The sequence below is a fragment of the Salvia miltiorrhiza genome, chromosome 2 (genome assembly GCF_028751815.1).
Source record: "Salvia miltiorrhiza cultivar Shanhuang (shh) chromosome 2, IMPLAD_Smil_shh, whole genome shotgun sequence".
Classification (NCBI taxonomy): domain Eukaryota; kingdom Viridiplantae; phylum Streptophyta; class Magnoliopsida; order Lamiales; family Lamiaceae; genus Salvia; species Salvia miltiorrhiza.
Window position 1 is genome coordinate 46982202 of NC_080388.1, and position 19956 is coordinate 47002157.

At 36.2% G+C, this 19956-nt stretch overlaps 2 protein-coding genes across 11 annotated transcripts; one reads left to right on the forward strand and one right to left on the reverse strand.

Moving 5' to 3' along the window:
* The first annotated feature begins 1602 nt into the window (after nucleotides 1–1602).
* On the forward strand, nucleotides 1603–5293 carry LOC131011747 (serine carboxypeptidase-like 42). The gene is given in 12 exon segments (XM_057939574.1): nucleotides 1603–1988; nucleotides 2065–2403; nucleotides 3123–3230; nucleotides 3337–3429; nucleotides 3590–3624; nucleotides 3626–3683; nucleotides 3845–3930; nucleotides 4005–4283; nucleotides 4354–4487; nucleotides 4572–4664; nucleotides 4740–4857; nucleotides 4926–5293. Coding segments are annotated over 11 exon segments (1404 nt in total). The 5' UTR covers nucleotides 1603–1988; nucleotides 2065–2171; the 3' UTR covers nucleotides 5094–5293.
* A 2715-nt stretch (nucleotides 5294–8008) lies between these two features.
* Nucleotides 8009–12242, reverse strand: LOC131011749 (uncharacterized). Of its 10 annotated transcripts, none has more exons than XM_057939577.1 (6): nucleotides 12044–12242; nucleotides 11490–11583; nucleotides 10358–10560; nucleotides 9806–10273; nucleotides 8695–8939; nucleotides 8009–8617 (listed from the first exon to the last, which is right to left on the reverse strand). In XM_057939577.1, exons 4-6 carry the CDS (start codon nucleotides 10252–10254, stop codon nucleotides 8385–8387), a joined length of 927 nt encoding a protein of 308 aa, XP_057795560.1. In that variant the 5' UTR covers nucleotides 10255–10273; nucleotides 10358–10560; nucleotides 11490–11583; nucleotides 12044–12242; the 3' UTR covers nucleotides 8009–8384. The 10 variants fall into 10 exon arrangements, with proteins under 10 accessions (XP_057795560.1, XP_057795565.1, XP_057795566.1 ...); XM_057939582.1 differs by having other exon boundaries at nucleotides 10358–10417; nucleotides 12044–12240; XM_057939583.1 differs by having other exon boundaries at nucleotides 10358–10537; nucleotides 12044–12240.
* Between the last annotated feature and the right edge of the window lie 7714 nt (nucleotides 12243–19956).

Here is a 19956-nt window from a genome sequence, read left to right on the forward strand (position 1 = left end):
GATTTTGTTGACGTGGATGATTTTTCGATGTAGTAAAACGACGTCGTTTTGTTAAGCTCTTTTAAATTAAAAAAAAAATTAAAAAATGGAACGCAGCCGTTTGCCTTAGTCAACCTCTGTTCTCCACCGTCTCCAGCCAGTGCGCAGTCCGTCGACCACCGCGCCCACCTCTCTCATCACTCTAGCGCCACCTTCTGCCCCACCCCGACGCACCCTGAGCTCCAGATCTGTCGCCTTTTCCAGACGTCGAGCACCACCTCCACCTCCACTGCACCAGCGCGGCCTTTTCTCCAACCGCTGCGCTTCACCACCACCGTTCACGAATGTCGCCGACCACCGAGCCCTACACCTTCAATTCACCGCCAACTCTGTAAAACCCCCAAATCCTCTACAATTGCCGCGAACTCTGCAAAATCCCCAAATCCAGAACCACAACCACCCCTCTATCTCAGTCAACGATCTCCCTTTCCTTCTCTCTCCTTTTCCCTCTCTTGATTCCTGCAACTCCGGCGCGAGGTCAGAGGTAAAAAGGAGAGAGGCGGTGGTGTAGTGGACAAATGGTCGAAAACAAAAAACATGAGAGAGAGAGAGATAGAGACTTGTTTTCAGATCTGTCGCCTTTTTCCAGGAAGCAGCGGAGGGTTCCAGATCCGCCGCCATTGAGTTGGGTTTTGTTGCTGCGCCTGAGGTCCGACGCTTGATTTTGGTGGAAGAGCTGGCCGGCGGTGGTGGAGAAGCTTGAGCAAGGAGTGGATGCGGCTGTGATTTCTAAGAGAGCGATGATTTTTTATTTTTTTTTAAAATTTCTTTTTTAATAAAAATGACATGTGTATTGCCAGATCAATTAAAATGCCACGCGTATTGCCACCTACAATAAAAATGCCACGCGTATAGTCCACGTCAATGCCGGTCAACTTTAATTATGGCTGGAGTTCTCGCCGTGTGCAAATTTCAATAAAATCAATAGTTCGTGTATTCTGGAGCTAATTTTAAAGGTTATGTGCAAAATGCAAATTTGGTGAAACTTCGTGTATTTTCTGGCTATTAACCCTTAATTTTTTTAAATTACCGTTCAACAACGACTCTTTCCCTCCACTTTTTTTTTTTTTTAATTCCTTTTATTATCTATAAATACCCCTTACTTTCTACTTTAATTTCACACCTCTTATTTTTCTTGTCAATTTTCATACTTTCTTCTTCTCTTGGCAAAATGTGAGCATCATCATCTTTCCCTACTTCCTTTAATGCTTGACAAAGCTGATTAGTCAAAATTGATGCTCGACGGAACTGACTCGTAAGTTGGCAATGCTGACTTGTCAAAGGTGAGATTCTAAGGAGCTAATTTCGCCAAGATTGGCGCTCATGGGGTTGATCCACCAAAATTGTTGCTTGACATGGCTAAAGTGTCAAGGTTGGGGTGGACTGAGCTGAAAGGTTAATGGAACTGATTCTTTTTTTGTTTTATTATATTTTGTTTTAACTTTGTTTTTTAATAGTAATTCTTTTAATCAAATTTAATTCCTTATCTTTATCCATGATTGTTTAATCTAATTGGAAGAGAGGAGCATAATATGATCGACGTCACTAACATCTAAGTGTTATTAAATTCAAATCTAGAATTACAAAGGAAGTGGCCCCCCCCATTTCACTTGAGCCGTAGCTCATTGATGGCCCCTTTTCTACACACAGTGAGTGAGTGAGGCTTCTTCTGCTGCTCTGCTTCTGCTGCTTTCCAACGTCTCTCTGCCTCTGGGCTCTGATCATTCAATTTCACCCTCTCTCTCTTTCCATAACAAACTTCTGATACGATGAGATAAGAACAAAAACCCATTACACCAATCCAAATATCCTCGCCTCAATGCGTCGCAGACGCTCACATTTCTCGTAAGTCACACACGCAATATCAATATGCATACACCCCGCTGTATCTATATATAGGAAAGAAAGAAAGAAAAAAAGAGAGCCATTTTACCTCTGAAGAATTTCAGGTCTGCACTTTTGATAAAGGCACCCCAGAATTCACGTGCCCTCTTTCTTAACAGAATTCATTTATTTATTATACAGCTCAACTTCTTTCCCACGCCAAATCTTGGGCACACTGACCAAGTCCATTTCTCAAAGTCTGCATCTTTTTGCAGAAGAAAGGCGGTTTCTTGATTTGATTTTCTGAGATGGGACTGCGGTGGTGGCTGGCGGTGGTGGCGGGATTGGTGGTTGGGGGTGTTTATGGCTTCCCGGAGGAGGATCTAGTGGTGAAATTGCCAGGTCAGCCGGCGGTGAAGTTTAGGCAGTATGCAGGCTATGTCGACGTCGATGTGAAAAAGGGGAGGAGTTTGTTTTACTATTTTGTGGAAGCTGCTGATGAACCTGATCACAAGCCCTTAACTTTATGGCTCAATGGAGGTACATTTTGCATTTACTATCTCTTATTTTGAAATCTTTTTTGCTGATATCTGAATTTTCAAGATTTGATATTCGTATTAGGACGTTCCTGGCATTAGTGTCATGTTTGCAGGAGTGAATATGTTAGTATAGTTTTTCCTTTATTTTCCGATTCTGTTTTATTGAAAATCTTGAGTTGAAGATGATGAATTAAGTTCATATTTCTATGTGTTCATGTCTAGTTTTGGTTGATAGACAGACTGTGCTTATTATTGGCTATGATGGTATAGAATAACTCACAATGAAGAATTATTGTCTTCCACCCTAAACTTATTGCAGTGCATTGTGCGTGTATATGTGTGTGTGTGTGTTAATTTTTGGTGAAAAACACACCAAGTGCTCTAGATGTAGGAAGGTGTCTGATTGTGTGTTTGTTGGTTTTTGGTGAAAAATGCGTCTAATGCAGTGCATCGGGTGTAGTATCTAAAGGACCGCAAAGCATTCTCGAGGAATAGTTTTTTGTTCTTATGAAGGAATATGATGTTACAACAGTTCAAATTACTTAGTGAATCTTGAGGTTCTACATAGAAGTTGGAAGTATATTTATAAGATATAAAGAATAAAGTGAAGTTAAAAACTGTTTCAAGACATTTTGGGCAGTGATCAGTACTTTAAACTCAAATTGAAGAAGACAATAATTCGGTTTCTGAGTTTAGCAGCATCTGTGTTGTTGTGTTAAGGTCCGGGTTGCTCATCAATGGGAGGAGGTGCGTTCACGGAGTTAGGTCCTTTCTTTCCTATAGGGGATGGCCGCAGCCTCCGAATAAACTCAAGATCGTGGAACAAAGGTAGAGCGGCTGATTAAGTATTTCCTTTTCTTAAATGACAAAACTTGTGGGATTTAGTTCACAAGTTTTATAGTTTACCAACAAATTCTGTTTCTTGTTTGTATAGCATCGAATCTTCTGTTTGTTGAGTCTCCAGCCGGTGTAGGGTGGTCGTATTCAAACACCAGCTCCGACTACAATTGTGGTGATGCATCCACAGGTAACAAGTATTTTGATTTGATGGCTTATAAGATCATCTGCCTACTCTTAAATCTGTTTATAAACGCCCTACATGTCCGCATATTTATGATATGTTTAAGTAGAATTGCATGAGTGAGTAGGATGGGATAACTCGAGCCAAATTTTATGTTCTATGGCAGCAATGGATATGCACCTGTTCATGATGGGATGGTACAAGGAAGTTTCCTACATTCAGAACCAGAGATTTATTTCTCACCGGTGAAAGTTATGCCGGTAAGAATTCTACCATAATTAGTTACCAAAGTTACCAAAGGAAAGTTCCATATAAAAGTGTTGAAGGAAAGCATCAAATTAGTATTTATTCAATGTTATCTTGGCAGCTTTTTCTAAGATATCGTTATTAAATGAAATTGTATCTTTGTTTGTTCGTATAGGGCATTACATACCGCAATTAGCTATTGCTCTGCTGGACCATAACGAGCACTCTAAAGACTTCAAGTTCAACATTAAGGGTGTTGCTGTAAGAAAATATATGCTTTTGTTGGATTTGCATCTTTCAATGAAAACATACTAATTCTCCTTTTCTTTGGCCAGATTGGCAACCCGCTTCTGAGGCTTGATCGTGATGTACCAGCAACATACGAGTTCTTCTGGTCGCATGGAATGATTTCGGATGAAGTTGGACTTGCCATTATGAGCGACTGTGATTTCGATGATTATACATTTGCTAGTCCGCACAATGTGTCTAAATCCTGCAACGAGGCCATATCCGAGGCAAATGAGATTGTTGGTGAATATGTTAACAATTATGATGTTATTCTGGATGTGTGCTACCCATCCATTGTTGAGCAAGAACTGCGACTAAAAAAACTGGTAAAATTTGAATCTTTTTATTTATTTAGGACTTAAACAACAAGACAAATAACACTATATGCCATTGCAGGCTACCAAGATCAGTGTTGGTGTAGATGTCTGCATGAGCTACGAAAGGCGCTTCTACTTCAATCTTCCCGAGGTTCAAAAGGCTCTACATGCAAATCGAACCAATCTACCGTATAGTTGGTCAATGTGCAGTGGGTAAGTCTATCAATGCCTCTATCTTTGCAACTAAAATTTGCCAAACTATCAACTGACTTTTCATTTGCTTAAAAAACTATGCAGCCTTCTGAATTACAACGAGGTAGACGGTAACATTGACATTCTTCCTTTGCTAAAGAGGATCATTCGAAATCACATTCCAGTTTGGATTTTTAGGTAAACTATTCCTCGCCTCAACAAGTTTCACACTCAACAACTGATAAAAACTTTGCACATCCATCCGAATTGCAGTGGGGATCAAGATTCGGTTGTACCTTTACTTGGTTCACGTACATTAGTGCGTGAGCTTGCTCATGATCTCGCGTTCAAGATCACAGTCCCGTATGGAGCTTGGTTCCATAAAGGACAGGTACCTATATTTGCCTCCAATTTCGCCTGTCCCTTTCTCGGATACGCCTTTAACTTTGGTGAATGCAGGTGGGAGGTTGGGTGACTGAGTATGGAAACTTGCTGACTTTTGCAACGGTTAGAGGTGCTGCTCATATGGTGCCTTATGCACAGCCATCAAGGGCTCTGCATCTCTTCAGCTCGTTTGTTCGAGGCAGGAGACTGCCAAACAACACGAGGCCTTCCATTGATGAATAATGATGATCAAAGTGAGTTTGATGTTTCTTTTTCAGGTGTGTGTTTTGGATTTGATTCAGAGTTGTTTATGTTTGAGTTTGATTTCTGCCCAAGGCAAAAAGGCCATTTCTTAGTTGTAACAATATGGAAAAGCAAAGAAAAATCACAGAAATGATGATGTATTCATTTTTTTTGTGGAATGAATGTAAATCATTTTAGAATTGCCTTATGCTGCAAGACAGTTTTGGTTGTTCATTGAAGATCAGATTGTGGTTGGTTATAACCTAATAAGTAATGTTATAGAAATTTAAACTTGAAAGTGAGAATCCATACTTCTATACTATATTAAAAAAGGGAGTTTTCAATTTAAAATCAATTTCAAATTGATCTGTAATCAATTTCAATGGCGATTTTGTAATTAAAAGTTAATTTAAGAGCAAGAGAACATAAAAAAAAAAACTGCCGTTTGTGTCCCACTACTTTTTTATCATCTCACAACAAATCTTAAAAATTGTGAATATATAATATTAAATTTATATTCATCATAAGCTTTGTGTTCCATTTAAAAAAAGCGAAAATATAGTAGTATTGTTTTATGTTTTGCTATTTTTTCTCTTCTGAACAATTATTTTGCTCAACGTTATGCTATATTTTCAAAGACAAAGAAATGCGACTCAATCCTCTCAAATTAACAAAGTTGAAAATTTAAATTTATTTGTTTTTAGGTAAGGAATATATATAATAATTCATAAAGTTGAAAATAAGTTATATAAGCCCACAAATATTAACGTCTAAATTATAAATTCATTATTAATTTTTTTTTCACAATTGTGAAAAGAAAAAAAATAACCAAACATAATTTAACTATATATATATATATATATATATATATATATATGTGTGTGTAGTTAAGGGCTAAAATAAATATACTTCTTAAGATATAAAATAAGAATCATTTTCAGCCCTTAGATCATCAAGATCTACGGTTGATTCATCATTTTGTTGCATGAATTAATGGTCCTGAGTTCGAATTCCAAAAGTAACAAAAATTTATTTTTCGCAATTTATACTTTTATACATCGAATTCATACTTATTCTACATAAAATTCATACATTTTTCTTGGTTCTTATTTCTTATTTTAAGAAGTGCTTTCACGGTAGCCCTCTCCCATATTAGGTAATGACAATTGTAAATAATAAACAAGGTTTATAGATTAAAAATTCAAATAATGCACTTAAAATATTTTTTTTTCACACGATGGAGTAATATTCTTAAATGTCCCAACATGATATTAAAATAAAGTAGAGATCATCAAGTTACAAAATATAGCTGATATTTTCTTACTTAATTAAAATGAATACTTAAATATTAGTTTTTCAGAATTATGATTAAAAGATTTAAATAAGTTACTTATTTCATATTTTAACTTGACTACTTTTTTTAAAATATTATTACAGTTTAATTCTGCAATCAATTTAAATAGGGGAGATAAATTTATTAATTTTCTACAATTGCAAGGAATGGTTAGATATGACGAGTGCGTAGATATGACGAAGTGCGGGCTACGTATATTCCTATTTATTTTATCTTTTGAACAAGACTGCCTACTTCTATGATTTTGTTTTGTAGGAGTACAATTTGATACATAATTCATTTTTCTTTAGCCCCTATTTAATTAAATAATGAAATAATAATAAATTTTATAAAATTATTCTTTCTTAAAACCACTATGTGTATTTAGACGTTTTAATATAATTTTTTAAAATTACATTATTTTTTACCATTCATAATTTTACATTTATGTATTTGTACATTTTAATTTTTTGTATTATTTTTTAATATAATATAATGGCCGTGCATCACACAGGTGGGCAAATGCTAGTTGACTATTAAAAAAAAGGCTAGTGACATCTTGTTAGATTTATAAATCGTGTACATCTTTTAATTTATGGAAGATCATGATCTTTTTACTATGGACGATGATAATTGTTTCGAAGTTTTGCTCGTTTTTTCTTTCTTTTTTGGTGAATATTGTTCCTGGGTTTTTTCTAAATTTTTTTATTTTTGTCATTTGCCACTTTTATTTCGTTAACTATCCTAACTCTCAACTTTTAACTTTTTTTTACTTAAAACTAACTTTTAACTTCTTTTTGTCATTTGCCACATTTATATTATACCTCTCGGTGTTTTTTTAGTTCGAATTTATATAAATTACAAATATAATTTAAACTTAACTTTATTGTTCAATTTATAATATGAGTCAAAATTTCAGCCAATTGAGGGGTGGTGTAGCTTGAAGGATTATGAGATAATCTCTGAAGCCCAAGCACATAGTCGAATCTTCCATCAAACGCGAGAATCGCCAGTGAAAATGACGTTTGTGGTGACGATATTGAATGATGTTAAAGAATTAAGGTAGAATGTTAGAGAGTAGTGATCAGATGGTGAAGAACAAACAAATAAATCATATTGCTGAATATTATGAGTATAGAAATGAATAAATTTATAACGTGCTCGCGAACAATGTGAATACAATCTATTTATAAGTGATTCTAAGTTGGGGGTATTATCTTCTTTTCATGTCTATTGTATGTTGCCTTTTAAAGGCTAATATTGTCTTTCTTGATTCACATGTAGAGCATTAGACGATTATGCCTACTAAATTCGTATCTTGAAGATCTTCAAACTAATTAATCCATTTGTTTTTAATGCCAGCATGTTGCTAGTTTTATGTATTTTTATACTTAAACTAATTTGTGATGGTTGTTTATGTCAATCAGCCGCCAGCACCATCCACTCCTCCACCACAATCCTTCGAACAATATGTTGGCTTATGACATTTTATAATATTTTTTGGTGATCATTGATCAATGTCGGATTGCATAAAATATTTTTGGTGAAAAGAATTATTCGGGAAAATTCATTCGGCACCATATTGATAAATACCTCAAAATCATATGCCTATTATAAGAATCATAATATTCAAATAACTATCAAGGAATCAACAATTTCAAACCGCTACATTTTTCCTGAATTTTTTTTGAGGAAAAAACTATGACATTGAACTAGAGTTATTGAGCAGTTCAGTGCAACAACACAGCTGCTGAATTTCGACTCCAACCAACGCAGCTGCTACAGACACTAGCATTGCTGCTTAAAATTGCTACAAGCAACCACCTATGAGTGTATATTCAATAACCCACTGCTCTTGTGCTCCTAATCTCTCATCTAGGCTATAAACTAAATGCTATAGAATTCAAAGCATAGACTAGAATTTGGCACAACAAAAAGTATAACTGCAGCTATCAGCACTACCTGACGCAATTGAGTCTGGCAAAAGTCAAGTAACCAGTATGCCCTCTAGTCTCACCCATTCGTCGAGCCATGACAGTCTGAGGTCGAGAATTTTCCTGTCCATTTGTTGAACGCTGTCTCTTCTTGCAACCCTTAAGAGATGCCAAAACCCCATCACCGTCCTGCCAACTTGCCAAGTGTCCTTCTCGAACTTCATATGTGTGGAGGAGTATCTCAAACGTTCTTATATCTGCAACATCCAACATATACATTATGACAATAATTGATAAGTAAAAATTTAGAGGGTGGTTTCAAGTTGAAGTCTACCGGTAAAGGAGGATTTAAGCGTCTCACAAGATCTCTGCACTTGCTCGATACAGGGAGAGAAGGAACACAAGACCCCATCTTGCTGCAACATTTTTGCAGCAGAAGGAATCGCTAACCATGGCTGAGGCAGGTCGAGGAAAACTGAATCCACCCTGCCCAAGAATTCATCTGGGAAACCCTCACCCTGAATGTCTCTCACACCAACTGTCACCAAACTACTCAATCCTGTGCGTTCAAAATCCTCCCTGAAGGAATCATTTACACATAAGATGGGCATAAAATCCACATTGACAAAATGACAATATTAATGTGATAGGAAAAACTTTCAAGCATAAAATGAACACATACACATCTCATTACCATGAAAGAGTAAAGTAGTAATATTTTAAACAAACAAGTGAACAACATAATCATTTATTACATAGCAAACTGTTTCAGCTTACACATTTAGACATTTTGTCACTACCCTGCACAAGGCGATCCCGATATATCAAGACTAGACTACTACAACAAAAAGTGATAACTAGAAAAAACAGTTGAATGGCATGATAAGGTTGGATAACTAATTCTTTAATGAATGATGAAAGATGACATTTCAAGTTTCCATTGATGTCTTCCTCAAAACTATTTTTCTTTCAATTGAGAACATAACGAAGAATCTAATCCTCTTCAATAGTTGATTGTGGAACATTACAAATGTACAAAAAAGTTTCATATCCAAGATTCCTAACTTACTCATTCCGCAGGATGGGAGAGGCTGAACTCGGCCCATACAACACAAATGTCTATTGTCTATCAAAACTACAATCATTTTACCTTTGCGCCTTATCAAACCACCCACTTCTTTGATTCATGCATTTAATCAGTGATTATTATCTTTCAAAACATGCGAACCGGGAAGAATTTTGATCTGGATGAGAGTGAACACAAAATGACCATATTAATGACAAAATGAACAGATACACATGTCATCATAAAATTCCAAGCATCTCAGTTTTCATCAAATACAGAAACCAACAATGACAAATGATAGGAAAAACTTCCTTTCACAGACCAACTAACATAAACATCAAAAGCTTGAAAAGAAAGAAAGAATCCAGAAACTAGTCACCTGGCCGAAGCAGCCCTCTCTTGATGGAAATCAAACGTGTAAACATGCCCATGGGGAGCAACAGCACGTGCAAGAGAAGTAGACAAGGATCCACTTCCAGTGCCAGATTCAAGCACCACACATCCAGGAACAATCTCCAAGTACATAATAACAAAGCTTATATCCGCAATATATAAAATCTGCGTCCTATGGCTCAAAACCAAAGTCCACAACTCAGGAGTCGGAGCTAATAAATAAACAAATCCTCCTTTACTGCTGAAGATCTTGGAGCCGAATGGTTTCCCAATCCAATCAGAATGCTTAAACATACCAAAACGGTTCTGTAAAACCCCCTTTTCCGAAACTTTTACAGCCTTCATCACATCGTGTCGCTCATACAGGATAACCAAGTCCCCGTCCTTTATGCAGCGTTTGAATGATAACGTTTTGGTAGAATCAGTTGGCAACATCTTTGGTGGCTTAGTTTTCCTAAAACGAAATTAGAGATTTTCACAAGCACAAAACAAAGTCGATTTTAAGAAAGGTTTTCTAGGTTTCAGAATTCATACTTACACGCAGAATGTGGATGCAACCCTATAGCGCAGCAACTCTATACCGCAGTGCTGCTTCGACCTGTGTGCGCGCTATGATGTGCTTAGTTTGTGAGAGCGATGTAGTGGTGATTTCACAATAATGATGATAGAGAGACGACTATGACTATCTAAGCCGGAGAAGGAACAAATTCTTTCCCTCCTGGAATTAGATTATGACCTAATCTAATTATTTAAAAAAAAAAAATAATTACACCATAATCCATATAAAACATTATAAGCAGTTAAAATAAGAAAGAACACAATAATTACAAGTTATGAAACCTTGGAAGAATTTACATCCACTTTTTCTTTGATTGTGAAATATGATCCAACTACAATCAGTCATTAACAAGTTTGGACAAACATTTCCTGACCAAAAATTCAACATGTTCATATACAACACATTCTTCATATTCGGTTTCATCAAATACTAAATTTTGTGTCAGCATCATCAACATTCTGTTTCACAGTTATAGGGAAGAATCGGTTACAATTAAATTGCAAATTACATTAATATTTTTTACTAATTAATCCCACAAAAATGAAAAGAATAACATCGTAACATCATGAATCAATCTTGTCCGCTAATCTAAGTAATCTAAGATTGTGATGACTAATATCCTACTCTATTTCAACTGAAAGCAACAAGAAAACGCCAGAGATACAAAGAAACAGGCTTCATTGCTGTTTCTAATCTTCTCATTTTTTATTTCCAACATTAAAGCATAAGTTGATTAGAAACTTCTGCAGAAATAAGAGTAAGGAAACACAAAGTAAGCATAGAACAATTATTAGAACATTATTCAGACTTGAACGATGGTGCACTCGGGTTACAGAACATGTTTTAGTTAGCTAGGCTTTATGTTTATTTCTCTCTTTAACACTTTCACCTTTCTTACTTTAGTTATTTATGCAAGAATTCTCTCTATCTACAAATTACAATGGAGAATATTTCTTCTTAGCAAATTCACGCATATGGATGAAATAACTAGTGACTGATTATTGCCCACGCAAATTACAAGCTATTGACTGATTATGCACCACGCAATTAATTCACGCAAATGGAGAACCATAACAAGAAGAATATAGATCCCAAATAACTGAAGACAAACCAGAACGGCGTGGCTGACGTCCTGGGTAGCCGGCGGTGAAGGGTGCCCGTGACGACTAGCCGGAATTTTGAGGAAGAACAGTGTAGCTAACGTCCTGAGGAGGAAGAGTATGGGTGGCGGAAATCTCAATATTAGGGTTGGATAAAAATAAAAATAATACTATATATATTATTTGAATCTATCTATCTATATATGAAAACACAGTTTCTAACGTAAATTTTTTGGCGCCATTTTAGGAAGTTATTTTTACTGATAAATTATGCAGTTTTTTCCACTTCCACATCTTACACCACAAAAATCACAAATTTGCCGAAAAATAATCGACCAATTTCTATACCAACAAGATGCCCAACAAATTTTCCTATCTCAATTTTTTTTTTTTGACTTGTCAGAGAGGCGAACTGATGCAACTGTAGAGGTGAACTTCTCGAGGCTTGCTGCGCTACTGCTGATTTTCCATTTTGCAGCTGCTGGCAGAGAAGACGGGACCGGTCGGTCCTTGCGGTGGCGAGTGAGAGGCGAGGCGGAGGGAGCGACGAAAAAGGGGGACGTACCGTGCTACAGCTGCTGCCGGAGAAGGCAAGGTGGGAAATTCTGTGCGGCGCCGAGTGAGAGGCGAGAGAGATGCAAGGCTACGAGAAACGCAGAAAGTGAGGGAGAGAGCGAGAGAGAGGCGGAGAGGGCGAGGGTTTTCTGGTGTGAGAGAGGTGAAAATAACAAAATATTCCTATAAAATTTCTAGCGTACAGTGTTTCCAGAAAAGAATTGATTTTTAGCATAACCAGCTTTAATTTACTTAATCCAGCCCAATTCCAATTTTTCATGTTGTCAAAAATCCTAAGCCCAAAAAAAATATTATATTATACTCCATATTCTATTATAATGCTCATCTTTCCCTAATATATGCTAATAACTAACATTTGCATCCCGTGCAATGCACGAGAAAATATTTTTTATTTTTATATTTATATAAACTTAATACTAATTCAATTATTATATTTATAAATATAATAAAAATTTAATTATAATTAATATATTTGAATTAAAAATTAAAAAAGAATTCACAATTATAAAATTTGATATTATGAAATACAAAAATAAAAAATAAGTTAAAAAATTAAAAATAAAATACTAATTAAAAATAATTAAAAATATATTTATTCAAAATAGATGAGAGAGGAGAGAGAAATTTATAAAACTTTAGTATTTAAACAAATTTAATTTTTACATTTTTAATCAAATATTTTCATAAAATATATTATATTAAACCTCTTATCGTGATCTTTAATTTGATATGCATATATAATATTTTATAATTAATCGAATTTCACAATTTTGAAAAGAAATGTAACAACAAATAAGAAGTTAAAGAAAATAAAAATAAAAATATATAATTTAAACATAAACATTCAATTTTATTAAAACTACAAAATTGTTACTCAATTTTTAAATTGATTTCAAATTGGAAACCCCATTTTTAAAATAGTATAGATTTAGTTAAATACACGGACATTCAAACTCCAATTTATATTAGGACTAATAGTAATAATATATGTCCCTAAGGGGACACCAAGCTATGCAATCTCATGTGTATGAACAGTGAGGTCCCGGATTCAAATCTCACTGCTCCTCCTTCCCCAACTTCCCAAGTCAAAAAAAAAAAAAAATAGCAATATTATATACTAATATTCGGTTATTATTCTATATGCTTCCTTGAATTTTAAAATTAATAAATTTTTATATTTTATTGTTATTATATTTAATTCATGCACAAATAAAGATATAATAAAAATTTTAATTTATATATAATATAGTATAAGATGAGTTTTTTACCTCTAAATTTTCTCTCAACTCAATTTTTTCACCAAAACACTCTCTTTTTTATTTTTTTATTTATTGGTGAAAAAATAAGTTGATGTCATTTTTTTGGGACAAAAAAAATTTACATGATTGCTTATTTTAAATTAAATACAATTAAGGAGCAGGAAATTTGTATTAATTTTAATATGAATTTGTAAATAAAAAATAGTTATTATTATTATTATTGTACTACATATTTAATTATTATTTTACAATACTCATTAATTTTAATATTATACTCATTAAGTTGATAATATTGTTATTATAAACTATTTTAAGTCAAATACTAATATTTAAAATTAACATATTTTTTTTGTTATCAATTAATCTTATTCATAAATATTGATATTTTGATATTTTTACATAATTATAATTTTAAAAATAAATAAATATATCGTGGTCCGTGCATTGCATGAGAAGTTGTACTAGTTTATGGATGGAATTTGGGTCTTAAACTTTTTATTTTAGATTAGGGTCGGAAAATTTAAATCCGATTTAGAGATGGCAATGGGCCGAATCTAGACCGAATCCTATTCGGTCCAAATCCAAATTCGAATTTTTTTACATAGATCCAGATTCAGTTCAGATGCAAACTGACTCATAATTGCATATTAACATAAAACCAAGCTGAGCCACATGGGTAAAATTCGAAAATGAAGTAGGAAAATAAAAATGCATTGAAATGAAGAACAGGTCAGATGCGAATCATGCAATATGGCCCATATTGCTTTTAACTCTCATCAATGTGTCTATCTAGTATCTAACTCTCATATCTTTATGCATAATTACTAGCTAAAACATAAGTCAACTTCACCACTTTAGCATATTATTTAAATAATAAATCTATGCAGCCACATCGTGGCCACCCACACATTAGTATAATAAGGAAAATTTTATTTTATTTTATTTATTTCTTAAAATAAAAATAGAATTTAATTATTTTACTATATTCTCTACATTGTACTTTTTTTTTACATTTTTTATTTTTAATTTATTTTTTAATAAAAATAAAAAAGTTACCAAAAAATTACAATGTAGCGAATATGATAAAATAACTAAATCATATTTTTATTTTAAAAAATAAGTTAAATAAATTAAATTATTTTTTATTTAGATAAATTGTAGGTGACCACAATGTGGCTGTTTAGCATTACTCTTATTTAAATCAACAACTCACAATTCAACAATAGCAGATGTGTATATATACACATATCTGCCTCGACCTCGATGCCTTTAATTTTATCAACAACACACAATTCAGCAACAATTCAAATCAATTAGCATATTATGTAAATCACAACTGGACTCCAATAAAACTAAGCATATTATTCAACAAAACCCACGATTGGATTCCAATTATTGAAGTATACTTGTTTGCTTAGTTGTTAGATGATTAGTTAACTTCTTGTTAATTAGTTTGCTGAGTCAGCTTGTATTAGTTAGTCAATTAGTAGTCTGCAGTAATATAAATATGTGTAAATCAGTTGTTAATTATCATTCAATCAAATGAAATCATTTCTCACTTCTTAAACCTCCTGCTTGCTATTACTTTTAACACAATTCAACAATAATCAATCTAACAATAAATAGCATATTTTTTTGCACAGCAATTTAAATCCTTGTTATTAAGAGATGAGAGAAAGGGAGAGGACGACAGCCGACGAAGACGGATGGAGGGTGGTGAGAAGGAAAGGAACAGGGAGGAACCACTTCGACAGACATCCACCTCTCAAAGATCTCAGGCTCAACAGCAAAGCAGCGGATCATGATCAAGGAGAAACTTTTTTCTTCAAAAATTTTCCGGAAGGAACATGGTGGGAGACACTGGAAAATAGATTTAAAAAGATAGGGAAAGTTCTTGACATTTTCCGACCCAGAAAGAAAGATAGGAATGGAAAATCTTTCGGTTTTGTGCGATTTGAAAAAGATAAGGAGGTGGATAAAATCCTTGAACAGTTGAATAACATTTGGATCGGAAATTACAAGCTGCGAGCATATAAACCAAGATTTGAGAGACCAAACCGTGAGGGTCCGAGAGAAACCCTCGAGAAAGTAGATTATCCGGAGAAGCAGAGGCCTTCGCCAAGGGTCTGTGATGCCTACAACAGCCAGATTTCGAAGAGAGAATGTGGGAAGACATTCGCGGAGGTCATTGGAGGGATTGGGAGCAACTCGAATGTACCGAAAGACGAAGTTATTGGGTTTCAACCAACAGAAGAAGAGACAGCATGGCTTAGAAATTCTTACACTGGTTACGTGAAAACTGACTTCGACTGGGATGAGTATGGAGATGAAATTAAGGGAGAGAGTGCAGGCTTACTGGGCATCTCCAGTTTCGGAGGTAATCTTGTCCTTATTCAAAGCCTTAACCAGAAATCAGTCCAAGATACTCTGAAAGACCTTGATGAATGGTCGCATTTTTGGTTCGAATGGGTTAGACCTTGGGTGTACGTCGACGTCTACACACAAAGATCAGTTTGGACAAAATGGTATGGTGTCCCTCTCCAAGCATGGAATACAAGGTTCTTCGAAACCGTTGGAGCGCACATGGGGATGGTTTTGAAGATTCATGAAACTACTACTTCCAAGAGTAGACTAGATCATGCGCTGATACAAATTTCGACAGGTTTGGCCTCACTTGACAAGATCGTCGAATGTAAAATCGGCAACGCTCACTTTAAGATCAGAGTGGAGGAGGTGGAGAATATTTTTATTACAGAAAAACCTTTGTTACACAGTGAAAGTTCAGGGTCTGAAAAAGATTTCGGGTCAGAGGAGGAAGACGAGGACAAAGTTTTAGTTTCAGATGCTCCGGCAGAAGCTCAGGTCGGCGACATTTCGGAAAAATCCTTGAACCAAAATTCAAACCGCGTGGAAGTCTCCTCGATTCCTGATCAGCGTGCAGCCGTTTTCCCGCATATCGATATTGAATTTTCCAACGGTATCCCCAAACAATTAATGGGATGTCAGTCTCTAGATGAAACTAGGGCTGCTGATGGTGGAAGTCCGAGGCGTGAATTTATTCCTAAAACTCAAATCGAAGGCCCAGCTGGCTGCTTCAACGGGGCCCCAATCTCAAACCCTTGGGAAGTGGATTCCACGCCAATGAGCTCAAATGCAGAACTTGGGCCTTCATTTTTGGGCCACAAATTTTTTGAAAATGAAGGGTTGGAACAAGGTTCAGAAGGGATTAGTGAGAGCGATGGATCAATGAGTAATGGGCCGAATTATGTTTCAAACTCAAAATCTTTACTCTCTAATCGAAACCCCAGCGAGACTAAGGGGGTTGAAAGCAACTCAGATTTTCGTCTTTTACCAGAAAAGCAAAAGAAAGTTGGCTGGAAAAAATCGGTGCAAAAAAAAAAAGAATTGGGGGCGATCTTCCAGTGAAATTGGGAATGAATAGATTCCTACACCAAAGACCCAAGAAACTTTCTGCAAGGATGCATGAGCGAAAGAGAATGATAGAGAAAGGGGAGGTTCCTTTAATCTCAGAGGTTGCTGATGAGGATGAAAGGGGATCGGCCGAGAACCAACCAGAAAATCAACTGAAGGACAGTGAGACACAAACCAATCAAGACCTTTTAGATGAAGGCACCAGAATCTGGGAGTTCGGAAAGAAAATTGGTTTGTCCAGCAGCTGCGATGACACTGAGATGATTAAGCAACTCAATGGAGGCAAAGATTCAGAAGGCGCAGAGGAGAATAATAAAACAAATTTTTTATGAAGATTCTTTCTTACAATATCCGTGGTCTGGGGAGTAAGGTTAAGAAGAGGGAGATCAGAGAAACCAAGATTAGATTGGAGTTGGATTTTTGCTTGATACAAGAAACAAAAACTGAAAGGTTTTGCGATTTGGATCTCAAATGCATTTGGGGGTCAGAATGTTACGGGTATGCTGAACGCCAAGCTGAAGGAAGGTCAGGGGGGATTCTGACCATGTGGAATAAAACACGGTTTTCCAGTTATAGTCACTGGGATATCCTGGGTGCTCTGGTCGTGAATGGAAAATGGAGCTCAGGTAATATCAATTGCTGTTTTATTAATGTCTATGCTTCCCAAAATTTGAGAGATAGGGAGGTGCTTTGGGATAGAATTGGTCTCGTGACTGAGCAATTCAAAGATTATTGTATCTGTATAGCAGGGGATTTTAACTCAGTCCGAAATTGTTCCGAAAGGGTGGGGAGGGGAAGTCAATTCTCCAATAGAGACATGCAGGGTTTTGATTATTTTGTCAGGAATTCCAATCTGGTTGAGGTCCGGCTGCAGGGGAGGAAGTTCACGTGGTATCAACCACAGGGCCAGTGTAAATCAAAACTCGATAGGTTCTTGGTGAACGAAAAATGGTTGAATATCTGGCCTCAATCAAGAGCCAGAGGTCTCCAAAGAACGATCTCAGATCACTGCCCGATTTTTTTGGAAACTAAGGCGGTGGATTGGGGACCGAAGCCTTTTCGGTTTATCAATGCTTGGTCACAGCATAATGATTTTGAGAGAGTGGTTAAAGAGTCGTGGCAACGATGTGGCATTAACGGATGGAGTTGTTTCGTCTTCAAAGAAAAACTTAAGAGGCTTAAGGAAGATCTCAAGATTTGGAACAAAACCACTTTTGGGCAGATTGAGGATAATATCTCGAGGCTACGCGATGAAATACAAAATTGGGACACCATTGATGATAATGTGGGCTTGGAGGAAGAAGAGGCTACCAAGAGAAGTGAAGCAGAGGCAAGATTGCTTTTTCAGATGAACAACAAGGATTGTCTGCTCACCCAGAAATCGAGAATGCAATGGTTAAAGAATGGAGATGTCAACAGTGGAATTTTCCACAAGGCAATTACAGGCAGAAGAATGAAAAATGAGGTTTCGGGGATTCTTGTTGATAATTCCTGGATTGATGAGCCAAATGCGGTGAAAAGAAAGGTAAGATCTCACTTTCAGTCACAATTTCGGAGGACAATTAGAGTAAGTCCAGACATCCCCGAGGATTTTGTTCAAAAGAAAATTTCTGATGAAGCAAGAGGGTGGCTTGACAGCCCTTTCACGGAAGAGGAGATCAAAACTGCAGTGTGGAATTGTGATAGCGGGAAAAGCCCCGGACCCGACGGTTTTAATTTTCATTTTATGAAGTCTTGCTGGGAGATTATCAAGGAAGATATTATCAAAGTGTTCAAGGAGTTTCATTCCTATGGTAAGTTGACTAGAGGAAGCAACCCATCCTTTGTTGTTTTAATACCAAAGAAAGAAGCGACGTCGGGTCTCAAAGACTTTAGACCGATCTCTCTTATCAACTGCTTATATAAGGTAATTGCAAAAGTTCTCTCTTCGAGATTGAAACAGGTACTGAAGCATGTCATCTCCGAATGCCAAAGTGCCTTTGTTGAAGGTAGAAATGTTCTTGATGGAGTTGTCGTTTTGAACGAAATCATTGCGGAGGCCAAGAGAAAGAAGAAAGGCACTTTTCTGTTTAAAGTTGATTTTGCAAAAGCATATGATACAGTTGATTGGGCCTTTCTCGACAAAATGATGGAGAAAATGAACTTTAGCCCTAAATGGAGGAAATGGGTCGCAGGCTATCTGAGTTCAGCAACTACCAATGTTCTGGTGAATGGTAGCCCATCGGGAAAGTTTCAATTGGAAAGAGGCCTCAGACAAGGAGATCCTCTTTCTCCTTTTTTGTTCCTTATCGCAGCTGAAGGTTTAAACCTTCTAGTCGAGAGAGCAGTTCAAAAAGAACTGTTGGAACCGGTGAAACTTGGCAGGGGAGAGGTGGAGATCACTCATCTGCAATATGCGGATGATACCATGTTCGTGGCTCCGGCCACGAAAGAACATGCCTGGGCCTTCAAGAGTATCCTTAAACTTTTTGAACTTGTTTCAGGTTTGACTGTGAATTTCGACAAAAGCTGCATTTTGGGAGTTTGTACTGTTCAAGCTCAATGTGTTGAATTGGCTGAAACTTTGGAGTGTAAAGTAGGATCTTTCCCTACTAACTACTTGGGCATCAAAATTGGGATGCAACTTAACAGGGCGACGGAGTGGAGATACTTGGTGAACAAAATCAAAAAGAAAATCGGCGGATGGAATAACAAGAAACTATCCTTTGCAGGAAGACTAACTTTGGTTCGGTCAGTCCTTTTTTCAATCCCTATCTTTCAATTATCGTTCTCTAAGGTTCCCAAATGTGTGTTGGCTGAAATCCGGTCCTTTTTGAGTAAATTCCTGTGGGGGAAGGCCTGGAGTCTAGAAAAATTCATTGGGTGAGTTGGGAGGAGATGTCCAAGGAAAATCGACTCGGAGGTTTGGGTATCAAAAACCTTGATTGGTTTAACATTGTGCTCATGTCAAAATGGATGTGGAGGTTCCTAACTGAGAAAGATCTATTATGGGCACGGGTGATTCGAGCAACTCAGGGGGAAGTCTGTTGGCAAAGCGAAGGACTAAGGGGTGTGGGAAATAGAAAGATTAGACCGGGATGGTGGAAAAATGTTTTGAGTTTAAGCTGGGGAGAAAATGGAAAATGGTTTAGAGAGAATTTAGAAATGGAAATTGGGGAGGGAGATACGATACTTTTTTGGCACCATTGGTGGATCGGAGACAAGAGCCTCT